This window comes from Camarhynchus parvulus, unplaced genomic scaffold (assembly GCF_901933205.1).
Source record: "Camarhynchus parvulus unplaced genomic scaffold, STF_HiC, whole genome shotgun sequence".
Taxonomy (NCBI): domain Eukaryota; kingdom Metazoa; phylum Chordata; class Aves; order Passeriformes; family Thraupidae; genus Camarhynchus; species Camarhynchus parvulus.
In genome coordinates, this window is record NW_022148145.1 from 466 (window position 1) to 24389 (window position 23924).

Below are 23924 nucleotides of genomic sequence, written 5' to 3' on the forward strand. Positions count from 1 at the left end.
GGAATTTGAGGGGTGTTTGGGAGTCCAGGAAGGGTTTGGGGGGATTTTGGGGGGGTTTGGGGCAGTTTTGGAGAGGGTTTCAGGGTGGCTTTGCAGCCACCGTCAGGAGCTTTCGACAGCTAGAAGGACCCTGCAGGTGGGGGCTTTGGGGTGAAAAACGGGGATTTTGGGGTTTTTGGGAATTTGGGGAGTCTAGGAAGGGTTTGACTGAAATTTGGGGGGGTTTGGGGCAGTTTTGAGGGGGTTTTGGGTGTGGTTTTGGAGGCACCGTCAGGAGCTTCGACTGCGAGAAGGACCTGCTGCAGGTGGGTTTTGGGGTGAAAAACCCGAATTTTGGGGTTTTTAAAAAATTTGGGGAGTTTGGGAGAAGGGTTTGGGGGGATTTTGGGAGGTTTTGGGGCAGTTTTGGGGGGGTTTCAGGGGTGGTTTTGGAGCCACCGTCAGGAGCTTTGACTGCGAGAAGGACCTGCTGCAGGTGGGGTTTGGGGTGAAAAACGGGGATTTTGGGGGTTTTGGGAATTTGGGAGTCCAGGAAGGGTTTGGGGGGAATTTTGGGGGTTTGGGGCAGTTTTGAGGGGGTTTTGGGTGTGGTTTTGGAGGCACCGTCAGGAGCTTCGACAGCAAGAAGGACCTGCTGCAGGTGGGGCTTTGGGGTGAAAAACGGGGATTTTGGGGTTTTTGGGAATTTGGGGAGTCCAGGAAGGGTTTGGGGGGATTTTGGGAGGGTTTTGGGGGAGTTTTAAGGGAGGTTTTGGGATTTGTGGGGATTTGCAGCCACCGTCAGGAGCTTCGACAGCGAGAAGGACCTGCTGCAGGTGGGGTTTTGGGGTGAAAAACCCGAATTTTGGGGTTTTTGGGAATTTGGGGTGTTTGGGAAGTGGTTTGACTGAAATTTGGGGGGGATTTTGGGGGAGTTTTTGGGGGTTTTGGGTGTGGTTTTGGAGCCACCGTCAGGAGCTTCGACAGCGAGAAGGACCTGCTGCAGGTGGAGGTTTGGGGTGAAAACGGGATTTGGGGGGGTTTTTGGGAATTTGGGGAGTCCAGGAAGGGTTTGGGGGAAATTTGGGGGGAGTTTGGGGCAGTTTTGAGAGGGTTTCAGGGGTGGTTTTGGAGGCACCGTCAGGAGCTTCGACAGCAAGAAGGACCTGCTGCAGGTGGGGTTTTGGGGTGAAAAACCCGAATTTTGGGGTTTTTAAAAATTTGAGGGTGTTTGGGAGTGGTTTGGCTGAAATTTGGGGGAGTTTGGGGGGATTTTGAGGGAAGTTTGGGGGTTCTCAGGGGTGGCTTTGGAGCCACCGTCAGGAGCTTCGACTGCGAGAAGGACCTGCTGCAGGTGGGGGTTTTGGGGTGAAAAACCCGAATTTTGGGGTTTTTGGGAATTTGGGGAGTCCAGGAAGGGTTTGGGGGGATTTTGGGAGGTTTTGGGGCAGTTTTGAGAGGGTTTGGAGAGGGTTTTGGGTGTGGTTTTGGAGCCACCGTCAGGAGCTTGACCAAGAGAAGGACCTGCTGCAGGTGGGGTTTTGGGGTGAAAAACGGGGATTTTGGGGTTTTTGGGAATTTGGGGAGTCCAGGAAGGGTTTGGGGGGATTTTGGGAGGGTTTGGGGCAGTTTTGAGGGGGTTTTGGGGGTGGTTTTGGAGGCACCGTCAGGAGCTTCGACTGCGAGAAGGACCTGCTGCAGGTGGAGGTTTTGGGGTGAAAAACCGGGATTTTGGGGTTTTTGGGAATTTGGGGAGTCCAGGAAGGGTTTGACTGAAATTTGGGGGAGTTTGGGGCAGTTTTGAGAGGGTTTCAGGGGTGGTTTTGGAGGGTCAGGGTCGGGACAGCAAGAAGGACCTGCTGCAGGTGGGTTTTGGGGGGATTTTGGGGGTTTTAAAAAATTTGAGGGTGTTTGGGAGGGTTTGGCTGAAATTTTGGGGAGTTTGGGGATTTGAGGGAAGTTTGGGGGTTCTCAGGGGAGCTTTCGACTGCAGAGAAGGACCTGCTGCAGGTGGGGGTTTTGGGGTGAAAAACCCAAATTTTGGGGTTTTGGGAATTTGGGGAGTCCAGGAAGGGTTTGGGGAATTTTGGGAGGTTTTGGGGCAGTTTGGGGCAGTTTTGAGAGGGTTTTGGGTGTGGTTTTGGAGGCACCGTCAGGAGCTTCGACTGCGAGAAGGACCTGCTGCAGGTGGGGTTTTGGGGTGAAAAACCCGAATTTTGGGGTTTTTGGGAATTTGGGGAGTCCAGGAAGGGTTTGGGGGGATTTTGGGAGGTTTTGGGGCAGTTTTGAGAGGGTTTCAGGGGTGGTTTTGGAGGCACCGTCAGGAGCTTCGACTGCGAGAAGGACCTGCTGCAGGTGGAGGTTTTGGGGTGAAAAACGGGGATTTTGGGAATTTGGGGGTCCCAGGTGAGCGTGACCCCTCCCCCCCCCAGTCGTTTGCAGAGTTTGTTCGCATCGTGGACCCCGACATCGTGACGGGCTACAACATCCACAACTTCGACCTGCCCTACCTGATCCAGAGAGCTCAGGTGCTGCAGGTGAGCCTCACCTGAGTCACCTGGGACCCCCAGGTGTCCCCAAACCCCTCCCAGGTGTCCCCAAACCCTTCACCTGTCTCACCTGTTGCTCACCTGTGTCCCCAGGTGTGTCCCAGGTGTCCCCAAACCCCTCATGTGTCCCTCCCCTGTTCCTTACCTGTCCCCCAGGTGTCCCCAGCCCCTCACCTGTCCCTCAGGTGTCCCCAAACCCCTTCCAGGTGTCCCCAAACCCCTCCCCTGCCCCTCCCCTGTCCCTCACCCGTCCCTCACCTGTCCCAGGTGTCGTCGTTCCCGTACCTGGGCCGGGTCAGGGGGTCCCCGCAGGTGGTGTCCCCAAGCCCCCCAGGGAGGGCAAGGTGGTGACCACACCTGGCAGGGTCACCGTGGACATGCTGCAGGTGAGGGACACGCCTGGGCACAGCTGGGACACACCTGGGCACAGCGGGGCACAGCTGGGTACACCTGGGACACACCTGGGCACACCTGGACACACCTGGGACACACCTGGGTACACCTGGGACACACCTGGACACACCTGGGCACACCTGGGACACACCTGGGCACACCTGGGTACACCTGGGTACACCTGGGCACACCTGGGACACACCTGGGACACACCTGGGACACACCTGGGTACACCTGGGACACACCTGGGACACACCTGGGCACACCTGGGACACACCTGGGCACACCTGGGACACACCTGGGCACACCTGGGACACACCTGGGCACACCTGGGACACACCTGGGACACACCTGGGACACACTTGGGCACACCTGGGCACAGCTGGGTACAGCTGGGCACACCTGGGACACACCTGGGACACACCTGGGACTCACCTGGGCACACCTGGGACACACCTGGGGACACACCTGGGACACACCTGGGTACACCTGGGCACACCTGGGACACACCTGGGTACACCTGGGACACACCTGGGACACACCTGGGTACACCTGGGCACACCTGGGAGTGGTTTGGGGTCATCTGGGGATGGCTTTGGGCCGGCCAGGTGAGTTTTTGGGTTCCCCCAGGTGCTGCTGAGGGAGCACAAGCTGCGCTCGTACTCCCTGAACGCCGTCAGCGCCCATTTCCTGCACGAGCAGAAGGAGGACGTGCCCCATGGCATCATCACCGAGCTGCAGGTGTGTCCCCAAATGTCACCTGGGTCACCTGGGGGGCACCTGTGTGTCACCTGTGCCACCCAGAGTTACAGGTGTGGCCATAAAACGGCCCCAAAATGGCTTTAAATGGCCCCAAAATGGCCCCTGTGTCCCTCATGGCATCATCACCGAGCTGCAGGTGTGTCCCCAAATGTCACCTGGGTCACCTGGGTCACCTGTGTGTCACCTGTGCCACCCAGAGTTACAGGTGTGGCCATAAAACGCCCCAAATGGCTTTAAATGGCCCCAAAATGGCCCCTGTGTCCCTCATGGTATCATCACCGAGCTGCAGGTGTGTCCCCAAATGTCACCTGGGTCACCTGGGTTACCTGGAGTTACAGGTGCGGCCATAAAATGGCTCCAAAATGACCAAAAATTGGCTCTAAATGGCCCCAAAATGGCACTTTGGCATCATCACAGAGATGGTGACATTTTTTGGTGTGTCCCCAAATGTCACCTGGGTCACCTGGAGCGGTGTCCCAGCCTCGCTCACCTCTGTCTCCGCTGTCCCCAAGTGGTGTCCCCATGTCCCCAATGGTGTCCCCAATGTCCCCAGTGGTGTCCCCATGTCACCTGTGTCCCCTCAGAATGGTGACGCGCAGACGCGGCGCCGCCTGGCCCTGTACTGCCTGAAGGACGCCGTGTCCCCAGTGGTGTCCCCAATGGTGTCCCCGTGTCCCCAATGGTGTCCCCATGTCACCTGTGTCCCCTCCCCAGAACGGTGTCCCGCGAGACCCCAGTGGTGGCCCTGTCACCTGTGTCCCCTGAAGGACGGTGGTGTGTCCCCAATGGTGTCCCCAATGGTGTCCCCGTGTCCCCAATGGTGTCCCCAATGGTGTCCCCAGTGGTGTCCCCAATGGTGTCCCCGTGTCCCCAATGGTGTCCCCAGTGTCCCCAATGGTGTCCCCGTGTCCCCAATGGTGTCCCCAGTGTCCCCAATGGTGTCCCCAATGTCCCCAATGGTGTCCCCATGTCCCCAATGGTGTCCCCAATGGTGTCCCCAATGGTGTCCCCATGTCCCCAATGGTGTCCCCAATGTCCCCAATGGTGTCCCCATGTCACCTGTGTCCCCTCAGAACGGTGACGCGCAGACGCGGCGCCGGCTGGCCCTGTACTGCCTGAAGGCCCTGTACTGCCTGAAGCCATGACGCTGGTGACCCCAGTGATCCCCTGGTGATGGTGTCCAGCTACCTGCTCACCCGCGGCCAGCAGGTCAAGGTGGTGGCAATGTCCCCAATGCAGGTGTCGATGGGGTCACCTGTTTGTCCCCTCAGGGAGGAGGGGGGGAGGTGAGGGGAAAATGGCGCCGAACGTGAGGGGAAAAATGGCTGCCATGAAGGGCGCAAACGTGCTGGGAAAATGGCGGCTAACGTGAGGGGAAAAGGCTGGGAACGCTGGGGAAAATGGCGGCGAACGGAGGGAAAAAATGAGGTAACGTGAGGGGAAAATGGCTGCGAACGGAGGGGAAAATGGTGGAAAATGCAGGGAAAGTGGGTGGGAGGGGTGGCGCGCTCCGTGAGGGGAAAATGGTGGAAAATGTGAGGGGAAAATGGCGGCGAACGTGAGGGGAAAATGGTGGAAAATGTGAGGGGAAAGTGGCTGCAAATGGGAGGGGAAAAGGGTGGGAAATGTGTGGGGAAAATGGAAGGAAATGTGAGGGGAAAATGGCGGCAAACGTGAGGGGAAAATGGTGGAAAACGTGAGGGGAAAATGGTGGAAAATGTGAGGGGAAAGTGGCGGGAAATGGGAGGGGAAAATGGAAAAGGGTGGGAAATGTGAGGGGAAAATGGAAGGAAATGTGAGGGGAAAATGATGAGAAAAGTTAGGGTAAAAGGATGGAAAATGTGAGGGGAAAAGGGTGGAAAATGTGAGAGGAAAATGGAGGGAAATGTTAGGGGGAAATGGAGGGAAAGGTGAGGGGGAAACAGAGAAATGTGAGGGGAAAAAGGAGGAAATGTGATGGGAAAATGGTGGGAAATGTGAGGGGAAAATGGCTGCAAACGTGAGGGGAGAAAAGGGTGGGAAATGTTAGGGAAAAATGGAGGGAAGCGTGAGGGGAAAATGGTGAGAAATGTGAGGGGGAAAGGGAGGGAAATGGGAGGGGAAAATGGTGGGAAATGTGAGGGGAGAAAATGGAAATGTTAGGGGAAAATGGAGGGAAGCGTGAGGGGAAAAATGGTGAGGGGGAAAAAGGGCGGGAAATGTGAGGGGAAAATGGCGGTGAATGTGAGGGGAGAAGGGCGGGAAATGTGAGGGGAAAATGGAAGGAAATGTGAGGGGGAAAGAGGGAAATGTAAGGGGAAAATGGAGGGAAAGGTGAAAGGAAAATGGTGGTGAATGTGAGGGGAGAATGGTGGCGACTGTGAGGGGAAAAGGGTGGGGAAGGTGAAGGGAGAAAATGGTGGCGAACGTGAGGGGAAAATGGCGGCGCATATGGAGGGAAATGTGAGGGGAGAATGGCAGTGAGTGTGAGGGGAAAATTGGGAAAATGTGAGGGGAAAATGGAGAGAAATGTGAGGGAAATGTGAAGGGGAAATGGTGGGAAATGTGAGGGGAAAATGGAGGGAAATGTGAGAGGAGAATGGCAGTGAATGTGAGGGGAAAATGGCAGCGAACCTGAGGGAAAAATGGAGGGAAATGTGAGGGGAAAAGGGTAGAAAATGTGAGGGGAAAAAGGGTGGTAAATGTGAGGGAAGAATGGAGGGAAATGTGAGGGGGAGATGTAGGAAATTAAGAGTAAAACAGCAGGAAACATGAGGGGGGGAAATGGAGAGAAATGCGAGGGGAAAAGTGTGAGAAACGTGAGGGAGAAAGGGCGGGAAACGTGAGGGGAGAAAATGGCTGATGGTGACAGAGCTGGAGGTGAGAGGATTTGGGGACATTTGGGGACACCTGGGGCTGTTTTGGGATGAATTTTGGGAAAAGGGATTTCAGGGATTTTTTGAAGGGTATTAGTGGATTTGGGTGTTTTTAAATAGGATTTTTGAGGGATTTTTTGGGAGGGATTTTTGGGGGGTTTTAAGGTGAGTTTTGGGCATTTGTTTTTTGTTTTTTTTTTTAATGGGATTTTTATGGGATTTCGGGGTGTGCTTTCTGGGATATTTTTGGGGTGGATTTAAGACATTTTGGGATGTTTTTTGCCCACCCAGGCCATGCAGGAGGATTTGCTGCTGCCGGTGGTGAAGTCGGAGGGAGGAGAAGATTTTGAGGGGGCCACGGTGATTGAGCCCCTCAAAGGGTGAGTGAGGGGCTCAAAAAACCCCAAAACTTCCCCAAATCCTTCTCAAAAAACTCTTCAAAACCACCGAACAAACCCTGAAAAATAAACCCAAAAAAACCTGAAAAAAAAAACCTCCAAAAAAAAAAAAACCCAAAAATTCACAAGAAAACACCCAAAACTCCTCTAAAAACACCATTAAAGCGTCTAAAAGGATTTTTTAAAAACCTCAAAAAATCCTTAAAAAAACCACCAAAAAAAACCCCCCAAAAAATCTGAAAAAATCCCAAAAATCCCTCAAAATCCCCCCAAAAATCCCAAATTTTGTGCCCAGGTACTACGATGTCCCCATCGCCACCCTGGATTTCTCCTCTCTGTACCCATCGATCATGATCGCCCACAACCTGTGCTACACCACGCTGCTGCCCCCCGGGGGACCCCAAAAACACGGGTCTGTACTGGTTTATACTGGTCTGTACTGGTCTGTACTGGTCTGTTTTACTGGTTTTTACTGGGTTTTTACTGTTTTTTTTTGCTGTTTTTTTAATGGTTTTTACTGGTATTTTACTGGTTTTTACTGGTTTTTTACTGGTTTTTACTGGTTTTTTACTGGTTTTTTGCTGTTTTTTTAATGGTTTTTACTGGTTTGTACTGGTTTTACTGGTTTGTACTGGTTTTCCACCGAGGATTTTTACTGGTTTTTTGCTGGTTTTTTACTGGTTTTACTGGTTTATAGTGGTATTTATTGGTTTATACTGGTTTTCACTGGTTTTTACTGGTTTTTACTGGTTTTACTGGTTTTACTGGTTTTTACTGGTTTTACTGGTTTGTACTGGTTTGTACTGGTTTTCCAGGCTGGGCCCCGAGGATTTCATCCGCACCCCCACCGGGCAGCTGGGTCCATACTGGTCTATACTGGTCCATACTGGTCCATAGTGATTTATTTTGATGTTTATTGGTCCATACTGGTTTATACTGGTCCATACTGGTCCATACTGGTTTTTACTGGTTTTACTGGTTTGTACTGGTTTTCCAGGCTGGGCCCCGAGGATTTCATCCGCACCCCCACCGGGCAGCTGGGTCCATACTGGTCTATACTGGTTTATAGTGATGTTTATTGGTCCATACTGGTTTTACTGGTGTGTACTGGTTTATACTGGTTTTACTGGGTTTTTACTGGTTTTTACTGGTCCATACTGGTTTTTTATTTTGATGTTTACTGGTTTTTACTGGTTTTTACTGGTTTGTACTGGTTTGTACTGGTTTTCCAGGCTGGGCCCCGAGGATTTCATCCGCACCCCCACCGGGCAGCTCTTTGTGACCCCCCGGGTGCGCAGGGGGGTCCTGCCCAGGGTCCTGGAGGGGCTGCTGGCTGCCAGGAGCAGGTGGGCAATTTGGGGGGAAACTGGGGGATTTTGGGCAATTTGGGGGGAAACTGGGGGATTTTGGGCAATTTGGGGGGAAACTGGGGGATTTTGGGCAATTTGGGGGGAAACTGGGGGATTTTGGGCAATTTGGGGAAACTGGGGGATTTTGGGCAATTTGGGGGGAAACTGGGGGATTTTGGGCAATTTGGGGGGAAACTGGGGGATTTGGGGCAATTTGGGGGAAACTGGGGGATTTTGGGCAATTTGGGGGGAAATTGGAGGATTTTGGGTGTTTGGGGGATTTTTGGGCAATTTGGGGAAACTGGGGGATTTGGGGCAATTTGGGGGAAACTGGGGATTTTGGGCAATTTGGGGGAAACTGGGGGATTTGGGGGGGATTTGGGGCAATTTGGGGAAACTGGGGGATTTTGGGCAATTTGGGGGAAACTGGGGGATTTGGGGGAATTTGGGGGGAAACTGGAGGATTTTGGGCAATTTGGGGGAAATTGGAGGATTGGGGATTTTGGGCAATTTGGGGGAAACTGGGGGATTTTGGGCAATTTGGGGGGAAACTGGGGGATTTTGGGCAATTTGGGGGGAAACTGGGGGATTTTGGGCGTTTGGGGGGAGATTTAGGGAGAAATGAGGGGGAAATTGGGGGATTTTGGGGGAAATTAAGGGGGAAATTCAAGGGAAATTGGGGGAGAATTCAAGGGGATTTGGGGGAAATTTGGGAAATTTTGGGGGGAAATCTGGGGGAAAATTGGGGGAGTTTGGGGAGAAGTTGGGAATTTTGGGGAATCTGGGGAGAATTTGAGGGATTTGGGTAATTTGGGGGAAATTAGGGGGGAGTTTGGGGAAGTTGGGGGAAATTGGGGAAGAATTCAAGGGGATTTGGGGGGAGGTTTGGGGGAATTTTGGGGAATTTTGAGGGAAATCTGGGGGATTTGGGACGGCTTTTTGGGGGATTTTGGGTGAAATTAGGGGGGATTTGGGGAGGAATCCAAGGGGGTTTTGGGGAATTGGGAGAGGATTTGGGGGAATTTTGGGGATAAATTAAGGCATTTTGGGGATTTGGGGAGATTTGGGGGATTTGGGGGAAATTATGGGGGAAGTTTGGGGATCTTGGGGTAGAATTTGGGGAGGATTTCCAGGGGATTTGGGGGGATTTTGGGGAGAGGTTTGGGGAAATTAATGGGAAGTTTGGGGAATTTTGGGGGGAATTTGGGCAAAATTTGGAGGGAGGTTTGGTGAAATTTTGGAGAATCTGAGGGAAATTTTGGGGGAGCATTTGGGGGGATTTTGGGGGGATTTTTGTGGGGATTTTTGCTCAGGTGAGCTCAGGTGTGCCCAGGTGAGCTCACCTGCAGGTCCTGGCAGGGTAAAGGCAGCACAGGACCTGTGCCAGGTAAATTTGGGTTATTTTGGGTGGATTTTGGGGATTTCCGTGGGGATTTTGGTGGGGATTTTGGCTCACCTGTGCCCAGGTGAGCTCACCTGCGGGTCCTGGCAGGGTAAAGGCAGCACAGGACCCGAGCCAGGTAAATTTGGGTTATTTTGGGTGGATTTTTGCCCATTCCCATGGGGATTTTTGGGATTTTGGTGGGGATTTCAGCTCACCTGTGCCCAGGTGAGCTCACCTGCAGGTCCTGGCAGGGTAAAGGCAGCACAGGACCTGTGCCAGGTAAATTTGGGTTATTTTGGGTGGATTTTGGGTCCGTGGGGATTTTTTTTGCCCATTTCCTGGCAGGGTAAAGGCAGCACAGGACCCGAGCCAGGTAAATTTGGGTTATTTTGGGGGGCCCATTTTGGGGTGGGGATTTTTGGGGATTTTGCCCCTGTGCCCAGGTGAGCTCACCTGCGGGTCCTGGCAGGGTGAAGGCGGCGCTGGCCGAGGAGCAGGACCCCGAGCGGCGCCAGGTGCTGGACGGGCGGCAGCTCGCGCTCAAGGTGAGCGCCAACAGCGTCTACGGCTTCACCGGGGCGCAGGCCGGGCGCCTGCCCTGCCTCGAGATATCGCAGGTGAGCAACGCACCTGGGCACAGGTAACACACCTGGGCACACACCTGGGCACACACCTGGGCACACACCTGGGCACAGGTAACACACCTGGGCACACACCTGGGCATGGGTAACACACCTGGGCACAGGGAACACACCTGGGCACACCTGAGAGGGGTTTGGGCACAGCTGAGGGACACGTGGGCGCACCTGGGCACACACCTGGGCACAGCTAACACACCTGGGCACGGGTAACACACCTGGGCACACACCTGAGCACACACCTGAGCACAGCTAACACACCTGGGCACGGGTAACACACCTGGGCACACACCTGGGTACAGGGAACACACCTGGGCACACACCTGAGCACAGCTAACACACCTGGGCACACACCTGAGCACACACCTGAGCACAGCTAACACACCTGGGCACACACCTGGGGGGCACAGGTAACACACCTGGGTACAGGGAACACACCTGGGCACAGGGAACACACCTGGGCACAGGGAACACACCTGGGAGGGGTTTGGGCACACCTGGGCACAGGTAACACACCTGGGCACAACTGAGGCACACCTGAGGGACACCTGGGCACATCTGGCCAACACCTCAGTTGGACTGGGAGGTGCCCCGGGCACACCTGGCACACCTGGGCACACCTGAGGGACACCTGGGCACACCTGAGGGACACTTGGGCACACCTGGGCACACCTGAGGGACACCTGGGCACACCTGAGGGACACCTGGGCACAGCTGGGCACGGGTGAGCACACCTGAGCCTCACCTGAGCCTCACCTGAGCCTCCCCTGCAGAGCGTCACCGGCTTCGGGCGGCAGATGATCGAGAGAACCAAACAGCTGGTGGAGAGCCAGTACCCCGATGTGCAGGTAACGCACCTGGGCACACCTGGGCACACCACAGGTAACACACCTGGGCACAGGTAACGCACCTGGGTACAGGTAACGCACCTGGGTACAGCTGGGGCACACCTGGGTACAGGTAACACACCTGGGCACACCTGGGCACAGGTAACACACCTGGGTACAGCTGGGGCACACCTGGGTACAGGTAACACACCTGGGTACAGGTAACGCACCTGGGCACAGGTAACGCACCTGGGTACAGGTAACGCACCTGGGTACAGCTGGGGCACACCTGGGCACAGGTAACACACCTGGGCACAGCTGGGCACAGGTAACGCACCTGGGCACACCTGGGCACACCACAGGTAACACACCTGGGCACAGGTCACGCACCTGGGTACAGGTAACGCACCTGGGCACTCCTGGGGCACACCTGGGTACAGGTAACGCACCTGGGCACAGGTAACGCACCTGGGCACACCTGGGCACATCACAGGTAACACACCTGGGCACAGGTCACGCACCTGGGTACAGGTAACGCACCTGGGCACTCCTGGGGCACACCTGGGCACAGGTAATGCACCTGGGCACAGGTAACGCACCTGGGTACAGCTGGGGCACACCTGGGCACAGGTAACGCACCTGGGTACAGGTAACGCACCTGGGCACACCACAGGTAACACACCTGGGCACAGGTAACACACCTGGGTACAGCTGGGCACAGGTGACACACCTGGGCACACCTGGGGCACACCTGGGCACAGGTAACGCACCTGGGCACACCTGGGCACATCACAGGTAACACACCTGGGCACAGGTGACACACCTGGGCACAGGTAACGCACCTGGGTACAGGTAACGCACCTGGGCACACCTGGGGTGCATTTTAACGGCGATTTTTGGGTTTTTTAGGGCGCCAATCCCATTTTTTAGGTTTCTAACCCCAGATTTTCCCCCCCAGGTGGTGTACGGGGACACAGACTCGGTGATGTGCCGCCTGGCCGTGCCCTCAGTGCCATTTTTGGTCTAGTTTAGCCATTTTTGGGTCTATTTCAGCCATTTTTGGGTCTATTTCAGCCATTTTTTGGTGCATTTTAACTGGGATTTTTGGGTTTTTTAGGGCGCCGATCCCATTTTTTAGGTTTCTAACCCCAAATTTTCCCCCCCAGGTGGTGTACGGGGACACGGACTCGGTGATGTCACCTGGGGGTGCCCTCAGTGCCATTTTTGGGTCTATTTCAGCCATTTTTGGGTCTATTTTATCCATTTTTGGGTCTATTTCAGCCATTTTTGGGTGCATTTCAATGGCGATTTTTGGGTTTTTTAGGGCGCCGATCCCATTTTTTAGGTTTCTAACCCCAGATTTTCCCCCCCAGGTGGTGCACGGGGACACGGACTCGGGTGATGTCACCTGGCCGTGCCCTGGGTGCCATTCTTGGGTCTATTTTAGCCATTTTTGGGTCTATTTTATCCGTTTTTGGGTCTATTTCAGCCATTTTTGGGTCTATTTCAGCCATTTTTGGGTGCATTTCAATGGCGATTTTTCCATTTTTGAGGGCACCAATCCCTATTTTTGTTTTTTCTAACCCCAAATTTTCCCCCCCAGGTGGTGCACGGGGACACGGACTCGGTGATGTCACCTGGCGTGCCCTCAGTGCCATTCTTGGGTCTATTTTAGCCATTTTTGGGTCTATTTTATCCGTTTTTGGGTCTATTTCAGCCATTTTTGGGTCTATTTCAGCCATTTTTGGGTGCATTTCAATGGCGATTTTTGGGTTTTTTAGGGCACCAATCCCAATTTTTGCATTTCTAACCCCAAATTTTCCCCCCCAGGTGGTGCACGGGGACACGGACTCGGTGATGTCACCTGGCCGTTCCCTCAGTGCCATTTTTGGGTCTATTTCAGCCATTTTTGGGTCTATTTCAGCCATTTTTGGGTCTATTTTATCCATTTTTGGGTCTATTTCAGCCATTTTTGGGTCTATTTTATCCATTTTTGGGTCTATTTTATCCATTCTTGGGTCTATTTCAGCCATTTTTGGGTGCATTTCAATGGTGATTTTTGGGTTTTTTAGGGCGCTGATCCCATTTTTTAGGTTTCTAACCCCAAATTTTCCCCCCCAGGTGGTGTACGGGGACACGGACTCGGTGATGTGCCGCCTGGCCGTGCCCTCAGTGCCATTTTTGGGTCTATTTCAGCCATTTTTGGGTCTATTTCAGCCATTTTTGGGTGCATTTCAATGGCGATTTTTGGGTTTTTTAGGGCGCTGATCCCAATTTTTAGGTTTCTAACCCCAAATTTTGTGTCCCCAGGTGGTGCACGGGGACACGGACTCGGTGATGTCACCTGGGGTGCCCTCGGTGCCATTTTTGGGTCTATTTTATCCATTTTTGGGTCTATTTCAGCCATTTTTGGGTCTATTTCAGCCATTTTTGGGTCTATTTCAGCCATTTTTGGGTCTATTTTAGCCATTTTTGGGTGCATTTCAATGGCGATTTTTGGGTTTTTTAGGGCGCTGATCCCAATTCTTGCGTTTCTAACCCCAAATTTTGTGTCCCCAGGTGACGCACGGGGACACGGACTCGGTGATGTCACCTGAGCGTGCCCTCAGTGCCATTCTTGGGTCTATTTTAGCCATTTTTGGGTCTATTTCAGCCATTCTTGGGTCTATTTCAGCCGTTTTTGGGTCTATTTTATCCGTTTTTGGGTCTATTTTATCCATTTTTGGGTCTATTTCAGCCATTTTTGGGTGCATTTCAATGGCGATTTTTGGGTTTTTTAGGGCGCCGATCCCATTTTTTAGGTTTCTAACCCCAAATTTTGTGTCCCCAGGTGGTGTACGGGGACACGGACTCGGTGATGTGCCGCCTGGCCGTGCCCTCGGTGCCCGAGGCTGCCGCTCTGGGCCGCGCCGGGGCCACCTGGGTGTCCGGGCACTTCCCCAGCCCCATCCGCCTCGAGTTCGAGAAGGTGCCCCCCAAATTCGGGCATTTTTGGGGCTTTTGGGGAAAATTTGGGGGGAGTTTTGGGGTTTCGGGGAAAATTTTGGGATTTTTTGGGTGGATTTTGGGGGAATTTTTGGTTTTTAGAGGGGAGTTTGGGGGGAATTTGGTGTTTTGGGGAAATTTTGAGGGTCTGGGAGGGATTTTGGGGTGTTTTTGGGTGAGATTTTGGGATTTTTAAGGGGGATTTTGGGGTTGTTTTAGAGGGAATTTTGGGGGTTTTGGGATTTTGGGATTTTTAAGGGGGAGTTTGGGGGTTTTTGAGGGGGATTTTTGGGTTTTGGGGGAATTTTGTGGTTTTAAGGGGAAATTTGGGGTTTTTCCAGGGGAGTTTTGGGATTTGGGGTGGAATTTGGGGGTTTTTTGGGGGAGTTTTACAGAGGGTTTTGGGGGGGAAAATTTGGGGGGAGTTTTGGGGAAAATCTGGGGGTTTTTTGGGTGATTTTGGGGGGAATTTTTGGTTTTTAGGGGAGTTTGGGGGCATTTGGTGTTTGGGGAAATTTTGAGGGTCTGGGAGGGATTTTTGGGGTTTTTGGGTGAGATTTTGGGATTTTTGTTGAAGGGGAAAAATTTTGGGGGTTGTTTTAGAGGGAATTTTGGGGGTTTTGGGAAAATTTAAAAGGGGGAGTTTGGGGGTTTTTGAGGGGGATTTTGGGTTTTGGGGGGAATTTTGTGGTTTTAAAAAAATTTGGGGTTTTTCCAGGGAGTTTTGGGATTTGGGGTGGAATTTGGGGGTTTTTGGGGGGGGTTTTGGGGAAAATTTGGGGGGAGTTTTGGGGAAAATCTGGGGGTTTTTTGGGTGGATTTTGGGGGAATTTTTGGTTTTTAGGGGGGAGTTGGGGGGAATTTGGTGTTTTGGGGAAATTTTGAGGGTCTGGGAGGGATTTTGGGGTTTTTTTGGGTGAGATTTTGGGATTTTTAAGGGGGATTTTGGGGTTGTTTTAGAGGGAATTTTGGGGGTTTTTTGGGATTTTGGGATTTTTAAGGGGGAGTTTGGGGGTTTTTGAGGGGGATTTTGGGTTTTGGGGGAATTTTGTGGTTTTAAGGGGAAATTTGGGGTTTTTCCAGGGGAGTTTTGGGATTTGGGGTGGAATTTGGGGGTTTTGGGAGGAATTTTTGGTTCTTACAGAGGACTTTGGGGGGATTTTGGTTTTTTTTTTAGTGAATTTTGGGGGTTTTGAGGGGGAATTTTGGGGTTTTGGGGGAAATTTGGGTTTTTGGGAGGGATTTTGGGGTATGGAGGGAATTTTGGAGTTTTTAGGAGGAATTTGGGATTTTTAGGGGGAATTTGGGGGGAGATTTTGGGGTTTTTTAGGGAGAGGTTTGAGTGGAAATGTGGGGTTTGTTGAGGGAATTCTGGGGTGTTTGAGAGAATTTTGGGTTATTTAAGGAGAATTTTGGGTTTTTTTGGGGAAATTTTGGGGGTTTGGGGGGGAAATTTAGGGTTTTTCGTGGAGGAGAGAAACCACTTAAATATAGCAAAAAATACCTAAAAAATAGAAAAAGAAAAGTGGGGGTGGAAATGCTGAAGAATAGCTAAAAAAATAAGAAAAAAATGGGAGAAAAAAATCTAACAAATAGCTGAAAAAGAAGGGAAAAAATGGGGGAGAAAAAAAACCCTAAAAATTTACTAAAAATAGCTAAAAAATAGTAAAAACCAGCTAAAAAATTGGGGAAAAAATCTAAAGTAATTATAAGAAATAGCTAAAAACAGCTAAAAAATGTGGGGGAAAAATCTAAAAAAAATACAAAAAAAAATCTAAAAAGGTGGGGGAAAATGTGAGAGCTGTGGGGCAGGGATATCTGAGGTGATTTTTGGTTCTGCAGGTGTACCTGCCCTACCTGCTGATCAGCAAGAAGCGCTACGCCGGCCTCTGCTTCCCGGGGGGCTCCGGGGGCGCCCCCAAGCTGGACTGCAAGGGGCTGGAGGCCGTCAGGAGGGACAACTGTCCCCTGGCCGCCAACCTGGTCACGGCCTGCCTCAGGAGGATCCTGCTGCACAGGTGGGTCCTGGAGAAACGGGGAAAAACGGTGAAAAACGGTGAAAAACGGTGAAAGAATCGACAAAAACGGCCAAAAAATGACCAAAAACCGCCAAAAATGGGGAAATGGCCCAAAAATTGAGCAATTTTACCCTGAGTGACAACCTGGTCACTGCTGCCTCAGGAGGATCCTGCTGCACAGGTGGGTCCTGGAGAAACGGGGAAAAACGGTGAAAAAACGGTGAAAAACGGTGAAAAAACGACCAAAAAAAACGGCCAAAAATGGGGAAATGGCCCAAAAATTGAGCAATTTTACCCTGAGTGACAACCTGGTCACGGCTGCCTCAGGAGGATCCTGCTGCACAGGTGGGTCCTGGAGAAAAACGGGAAAAACGGTGAAAAAACGGTGAAAAAAAGGGGAAAACGGTGAAAAAATGACCAAAAACGGCCAAAAAATGGGGACATTGCCCAAAAATGGGACAATTTGGGACAAGTGTGCCCTGAGTGACAACCTGGTCACTGCTGCCTCAGGAGGATCCTGCTGCACAGGTGGGTCCTGGAGAAACGGGGAAAAACGGTGAAAAACGGTGAAAACGGTGAAAGAACGACCAAAAACGGCCAAAAAAATGACCAAAACGTCCCCTGAAAAATGGGGAAATGACCCAAAAATTGAGCAATTTTACCCTGAGTGACAACCTGGTCACGGCTGCCTCAGGAGGATCCTGCTGCACAGGTGGGTCCTGAGAAAACGGGGAAAAACGGTGAAAGAAAAGCGGTGAAAAACGCCAAAAAAAGAAAACGACCAAAAAAATGGGAAATGATCCTGCTGCACAAAATGGGACAATTTGGGACAAGTGTCCCCTGAGTGACAACCTGGTCACGGCTGCCTCAGGAGGATCCTGCTGCACAGGTGAGACCTGAAAAAACGGGAAAAAACGGTGAAAAACGGTGAAAAAATGACCAAAAATGGTGAAAAACTAGGGAAATAATGGCCAAAAAATGGGGGAAATTGGGTCAGTTTTGGGGTCAGTTTTGGGATCAGCTTTGGGGTCAGTTTTGGGTTAATTTGGGGCCGCTTGGGGTCAGTTTTGGGGCAGTTGGAGGTGGAGTTGGGGTCAGTTTTGGGGATGGATTTGGGGTGAATTTTGTGTCAGTTCTGGATCATTTTTGGGTCACTTTGGGATGGATTTGGGGTCAGTTTGGGGTCACTTGTGGGGTCACTTTGGGATGGATTTAGGGTCAGTTTGGGGTCACTTGTGGGGTCACTTTGGGATGGATTTGGGGTCAGTTTGGGGTCACTTGTGGGGTCACTTTTGGGATGGATTTGGGGTCAGTTTGGGGTCAGATTTTAGGTCAGTTTGAGTTGGATTTTGGGTCAGTTTTTGGCTGGATTTGGGATCAGTTTGGGGTCAGTTTGGGGTCAGTTTTGGGCAGGATTTGGAGCCAATGTTGGGTCGGTTTTGGGTGATTTTGGGGTGATTTTTGGGGTCAGTTTTGGGCTGGATTTGGGGTCAGTTTGGGTCAGTTTTGGGGTCAGTTTGGGATGGATTTGGGGTCAGTTTTGGTTCCTTTTGGTTCAGTTTTGGGGTCAGTTTTGGGCTGGATTTGGAGCCAGTGTTGGGTCAGATTTGGGCAGGTTCTGGGCTGGATTTTGGGTGGATTTAGGACGGATTTGGGGTCAGTTTTGGGCTGGATTTGGAGCCAATGTTGGGTCAGTTTTGGGCGGGTTTTGGGCTGGATTTTGGGTGGATTTAGGACGGATTTGGGGTCAGTTTTGGGGTCAGTTTTGGTTCCTTTTGGGTTAATTTTGGGGTCAGTTTTGGGCTGGATTTGGGGCCAATGTTGGGTCAGTTTTGGGCGGGTTTTGGGCTGGATTTTGGGTGGATTTAGGACGGATTTGGGGTCAGTTTTGGGCTGGATTTGGAGCCAGTGTTGGGTCAGTTTTGGGCGGGTTTTGGGCTGGATTTTGGGTGGATTTAGGACGGATTTGGGGTCCCTGACCCCCGTTTTTTGCAGGGACCCGCAGGGCGCCGTGGCCCACGCGCAGGAGGTGATCTCAGACCTGCTCTGCAACCGCATCGACATCTCCCAGCTCGTCATCACCAAGGAGCTGACCCGGGCAGCCAGCGCCTACAGCGCCCCCCAGGCACACGTGGCCCTGGCTGAGAGGTGAAAAACCCCAAAAAAACCCCAAAAACCAAAAAAATCACCCCAAAAACCCTAAAAACCCACCCAGAAACCCCAAAACCCCTAAAAACTGACCCCAAATCCCAGCCAGCGCCTACAGCGCCCCCCAGGCACACGTGGCCCTGGCTGAGAGGTGAAAAACCCCAAAAACCCCAAAAACCAAAGAAATCACCCCCAGGAACCCTAAAAACCCACCCAGAAAACCCCAAAAACCCCAAAACTGACCCCAAATCGCAGCCAGCACCTCCAGGCACACGTGGCCCTGGCTGAGAGGTGAAAATCCACCCAAAAAAACCAAAAAACAAAAAAAATCACCCCCAGAAACCCTAAAAACCCACCCAGAAACCCCAAAAACCCTAAAAACCACCCCAAAACCAGCCCCAAATCCCAACCAGCGCCCCCCAGGCACACGTGGCCCTGGCTGAGAGGTGAAAAACCCCAAAAAACCCAAATTTACCCCAAAAACCCTAAAAAAAGAGCCCCAAAACACCCCAAAATGAACCATTTTTCCTGATTTTTTTGCCCCAAATATTTCGGATTTTGCACCTAAATTGTGGGGATTTTTTTCCCCCTAAATTTGGACTTTTCCCCCTGAATTTTGATTTTTTTTTTCCCCAGAAATTTTGGCGGTTTTTCCCAATTCTGCTCAATTTTTTCCCCCTAAATTTCAGATTTTCCCCCCAGAATTTTGATTTTTTTTTCCCCCCAAATTTCAGATTCTCACCCAGAATTTTGGTTTCTTTCCCCCTAAATTTTGGGGATTTTTTTTTTTCCCTGAAATTCAAATTTACCCCCCTAAATTTAGATTTTCCCCCCCTCTAAATTTCAGAATTTCCCCCAGGAATTTCTGGTCATTTCCCCCCTGAATTTCAGAATTTTCCACTGAAATTTTGGAATTTCCCCAGAATTTCTGTTCATTTTCCCCCAGAGTTTCTGTTCATTTCCCACTGAATTTCTGTTCATTTCCCCCCTAAATTTTGGAATTTCCCGCTGAATTTCTGTTCATTTCCCCAGAATTTCAGAATTTCCCCAGAATTTCTGTTCATTTCCCCGCTGAATTTCTGTTCATTTCCCAGAATTTCTGTTCATTTCCCCTGAATTTCTGGTCATTTCCCCCCTGAATTTGTGAATTTTCCCAGAATTTCTGTTCATTTTCCCCCAGAATTTCAGAATTTTCCACTGAAATTTTGGAATTTTCCCAGAATTTCTGTTCATTTCCCCTGAATTTCAGAATTTCCCCAGAATTTCTGTTCATTTCCCCAGAATTTCTGTTCATTTCCCAGAATTTCTGTTCATTTCCCTGCTGAATTTCGGAATTTCCCCCCTAAATTTTGGAATTTCCCCAGAATTTCTGTTCATTTCCCCCCAGAATTTCAGAATTTCCCCAAAATTTCTGTTCATTTCCCAGAATTTCTGTTCATTTCCTGCTGAATTTCTGTTCATTTCCCCCCTGAATTTCAGAATTTCCCCAGAATTTCTGTTCATTTCCCCAGAATTTCAGAATTTCCCCAGAATTTCTGTTCATTTCCCAGAATTTCTGTTCATTTCCCCAGAATTTCTGTTCATTTTCCCCAGAATTTCTGTTCATTTCCCAGAATTTCTGTTCATTTCCCAGAATTTCTGTTCATTTTCCCCAGAATTTCTGTTCATTTCCCCACTGAATTTCTGTTCATTTCCCCGCTGAATTTCTGTTCATTTCCCCGAGTTTCTGTTCATTTCCCGCCGAGCGTTGCTGTTTCTGTGACCGATTTTTGCTTTTTCCCGATTTCCGCGTTTTCCCGCCCAGGCTGCGGCGCCGGGACCCCGGCAGCGCCCCCGGCCTGGGGGACCGGGTGCCGTACGTCATCGTCACCGGGGCGTGGGGCCAGGCCGCCTACACCCGCTCCGAGGTCAGTGAGGGCCCAAATCCCACCCAAAAATCCCAAATTCTGCCCCGAAAATCCCCCCAAAAATCCCAAATTCTGCCCCGAAAATCACCTAAAAATTTCCCTCCAAAAATCCCAAATTCTGCCCCAAAAATCCCCCCAAAATCCCCAAATTCCAGCCCAAAAATCCCAAATTCTGCCCCAAAAATCCCCCCCAAAATTTCCCTCCAAAATCCCAGCCCAAAAATCCCCGAAAATCCCTAAAAAATGCCAGCCCAAAATCCCCAATTCTGCCCCAAAAATCCCCCAAAATTTCCCTCCAAAAATCCCAAATTCTGCCCCAAAAATCCCCCCAAAATCCCCAAATTCCAGCCCAAAAATCCCCCCTAAATCCCCAAATTCCACCCCAAAAATCCCCAAATTCCCCCCCAAAAAATCCCCAAAAATTTCCCCCAAAATCCCCAAATTCTGCCCAAAAATCCCCCCAAAATCCCCAAATTCCACCCCAAAAATCCCCCCAAAAATCCCAAATTCCAGCCCAAAAATCCCAAATTCTGCCCCAAAAATCCCCCCTAAATCCCCAAATTCCAGCCCAAAAATAACCCCCAAAATCCCCAAATTCCAGCCCAAAAATCCCCAATTCTGCCCCAAAAATCCCCCAAAAATTTCCCTCCAAAAATCCCAAATTCTGCCCCAAAAATCCCCCCAAAATCCCCAAATTCCAGCCCAAAAATCCCCCCAAAATCCCCAAATTCCAGCCCAAAAATCCCAAATTCTGCCCCAAAAAATCCCCCTAAAAATTTCCCTCCAAAAATCCCCAATTCTGCCCCAAAAATCCCCAATTCCACCCCAAAAATCCCCCCTAAATCCCCAAATTCCAGCCCAAAAATCCCCCCAAAATCCCAAATTCCAGCCCAAAAATCCCAAATTCTGCCCCAAAAATCCCCCCAAAAATCCCCCCAAAATCCCAAATTCTGCCTGTTCCCCCCCCAAAAATCCCCCCTCCAAAAAATCCCAAATTCTCCCCAAAATTCCCCAAAAATCCCAAATTCCAGCCCAAAAATCCCAAATTCACCCTAAAAAAAATTTCCCCCTAAATCCCCAAATTCCAGCCCAAAAATGGGGAAAAATCCCAAAAATTCCAGCCCAAAATCCCAAATTCTGCCCCAAAAATGGGAAAAATCCCCAAATTCCAGCCCAAAAATAACCCCCAAAATCCCCAAATTCCACCCAAAAATCCCAAATTCTGCCCCAAAAATCCCCCCAAAATCCCCAAATTCCAGCCCAAAAAATCCCCCCAAAAATTCCAAATTCCAGCCCAAAAAATCACCTAAATTCCACCCCCAAAAAATCCCAAATTTCACCCAAAAAAATCCCCAATTCCACCCCAAAAATCCCCCCCCAAAATCCCCAAATTCCAGCCCAAAAATCCCAAATTCTGCCCCCAAAAATCCCCCAAAATCCCAAATTCTGCCCAAAAAATCACCTAAAAATTTCCCTCCAAAAATCCCAAATTCCCAAAAAACCCCCCTAAAACCCCAAATTCCACCCCCAAAAATCCCTGAAAAAATCCCAAATTCTGCCCCAAAAATCCCCCAAAATCCCCAAATTCCAGCCCAAAAATCCCCAAATTCCAGCCCAAAAATCCCCAAATTCCAGCCCAAAAATAACCCCAAAATCCCCAAATTCCAGCCCAAAAATCCCCAAATTCCAGCCCAAAAATAACCCCCAAAATCCCAAATTCCGCCCCAAAATCCCCCCAAAAATCCCAAATTCCAGCCCAAAAAATCACCTAAAAATTCCCCTCCAAAGACCCCAAATTCCACCCCAAAAAATCCCCAATTCCACCCCAAAAATCCCCCCAAAAATCCCAAATTCCAGCCCAAAAATCCCCCCAAAAATTTCCCTCCAAAAATCCCAAAATGAGCAGCCCCAAAAATCCCCTAAATCCCCAAATTCCAGCCCAAAAAATCCAAAAATCCCAAATTCCGGCCCAAAAATAACCCCCAAAATCCCCAAATTCCAGCCCAAAAGTCCCCGAAAAAATCCCAAATTCCATCCCAAAAATCCCAAATTCCAGCCCAAAAATAACCCCCAAAAATCCCAAATTCCAGCCCAAAAAATCACCTGAAAATTTCCCTCCAAAAATCCCAAATTCCGCCGCAAAAATCCCCCCTAAATCCCCAAATTCCAGCCCAAAAATCCCAAATGCCAGCCCAAAAGTCCCTGAAAAAATCCCAAATTCCAGCCCAAAAATAACCCCCAAAAATCCCCCCCAAAACCCCCAAATTCCAGCCCAAAAAATCCCAAATTCTGCCCCAAAAATCCCTGAAAAAATCCCAAATTCCACCCCAAAAATCCCCAAAAATTTCCCCCCAAAAACCCCAAATTCCAGCCCAAAAATGGGGGAAAATCCCAAATTCCACCCCCAAAAAAATCCCGGTTTTTCCCGATTTCACCCGAAAAATTTCGCCCCCAAACCCCAAAATTTCCCCCGGGTTTCCCCAAATTCCCCCCCAAAAACCCCAAATTGCAGCCCAAAAATCCCCCCCAAAATCCCAAATTCCACCTCAAAAATAACCCCAAAAATCCCCAAATTCCACCCCAAAATCACAGAAAAAATCCCCAAAAATTCCCCAAAAATCCCAAATTCCAGCCCAAAAATGGGGAAAAAACCCCAAAATTCACCCTCAAAAAATCCCCAAAAATTTCCCCCCAAAAATCCCAAATTCCACCCCAAAAATGGGGAAAAAAGTCCCAAAAATTTCCCTCCGAAAATCCCAAATTGCAGCCCAAAAATGGGGAAAAAACCCCAAATTCCACCCCAAAAATCACCCAAAAATCAAAAATTTCCCTCCAAAACTCCCAAATTCCACCCCCAAAAATCGATTTTTCCTGATTTCACCCAAAAATTTCGCCCCCAAACCCCAAAATTTTCCCCGGGTTTCCCCAAAATCCACCCCAAAACCCCCAAATTCCAGCCCAAAAATGAGGGAAAAAACCCCAAAATCCACCCCAAAAAACCCAAAATCCACCCCAAAAAACCCCAAATTCCACCCCAAAAAATCCCAAAATCCACCCCAAAAACCCCAAATTCCACCCCAAAAAACCCCAAAATCCACCCCAAAAAACCCCAAATTCCACCCCAAAAAATCACCCAAAAATCCCAAAAATTTCCCTCCAAAACCCCCAAATTGCAGCCCAAAAATGGGGGGACAATCCCAAATTCCACCCAAAAAACCCCAAATTCCACCCCAAAAAATCACCCAAAAATCCAAAAATTTCCCTCCAAAACTCCCAAATTCCACCCCCAAAAATCCCGATTTTTCCTGATTTCACCCAAAAATTTCGCCCCCAAACCCCAAAATTTTCCCCGGGTTTCCCCAAAATCCACCCCAAAACCCCCAAATTCCAGCCCAAAAATGGGGAAAAACCCCAAAATCCACCCCAAAAACCCCAAAATCCACCCCAAAAAACCCCAAATTCCACCCCAAAAACCCCAAAATCCACCCCAAAAACCCCAAAATCCACCCCAAAAAACCCCAAATTCCACCCCAAAAAATCACCCAAAAATCCCAAAAATTTCCCTCCAAAACCCCCAAAGTCCAGCCCAAAAATGGGGGAAAAACCCCAAATTCAACCCCAAAAATCCCGGTTTTTCCTGATTTCACCCGAAAAGTTTCGCCCCCAAACCCCGGAATTTTCCCCCGAACCCCAAATTCCGCCCGGATTTTCCCAAAAAGCCGCGGATTTCAG

General features: G+C 50.3%; 1 protein-coding gene across 1 annotated transcript in view; it reads left to right on the top strand.

Moving 5' to 3' along the window:
* Positions 1-944: 944 nt before the first annotated feature.
* LOC115916115 (DNA polymerase delta catalytic subunit-like) overlaps positions 945-23924 on the top strand; it is a gene marked incomplete at both ends in the record, with an annotated part of 29866 nt that continues 6886 nt past the window's right edge. Inside the window, 16 exon segments of the mRNA XM_030969813.1 lie at positions 945-985; positions 2412-2516; positions 2796-2856; positions 2859-2914; positions 3552-3662; positions 4268-4345; positions 4757-4814; positions 6801-6918; positions 7232-7348; positions 8169-8282; positions 10139-10286; positions 11081-11155; positions 13965-14102; positions 15962-16137; positions 18133-18285; positions 20090-20196. Coding sequence (XP_030825673.1) covers positions 945-985; positions 2412-2516; positions 2796-2856; positions 2859-2914; positions 3552-3662; positions 4268-4345; positions 4757-4814; positions 6801-6918; positions 7232-7348; positions 8169-8282; positions 10139-10286; positions 11081-11155; positions 13965-14102; positions 15962-16137; positions 18133-18285; positions 20090-20196 — 1656 coding nt within the window.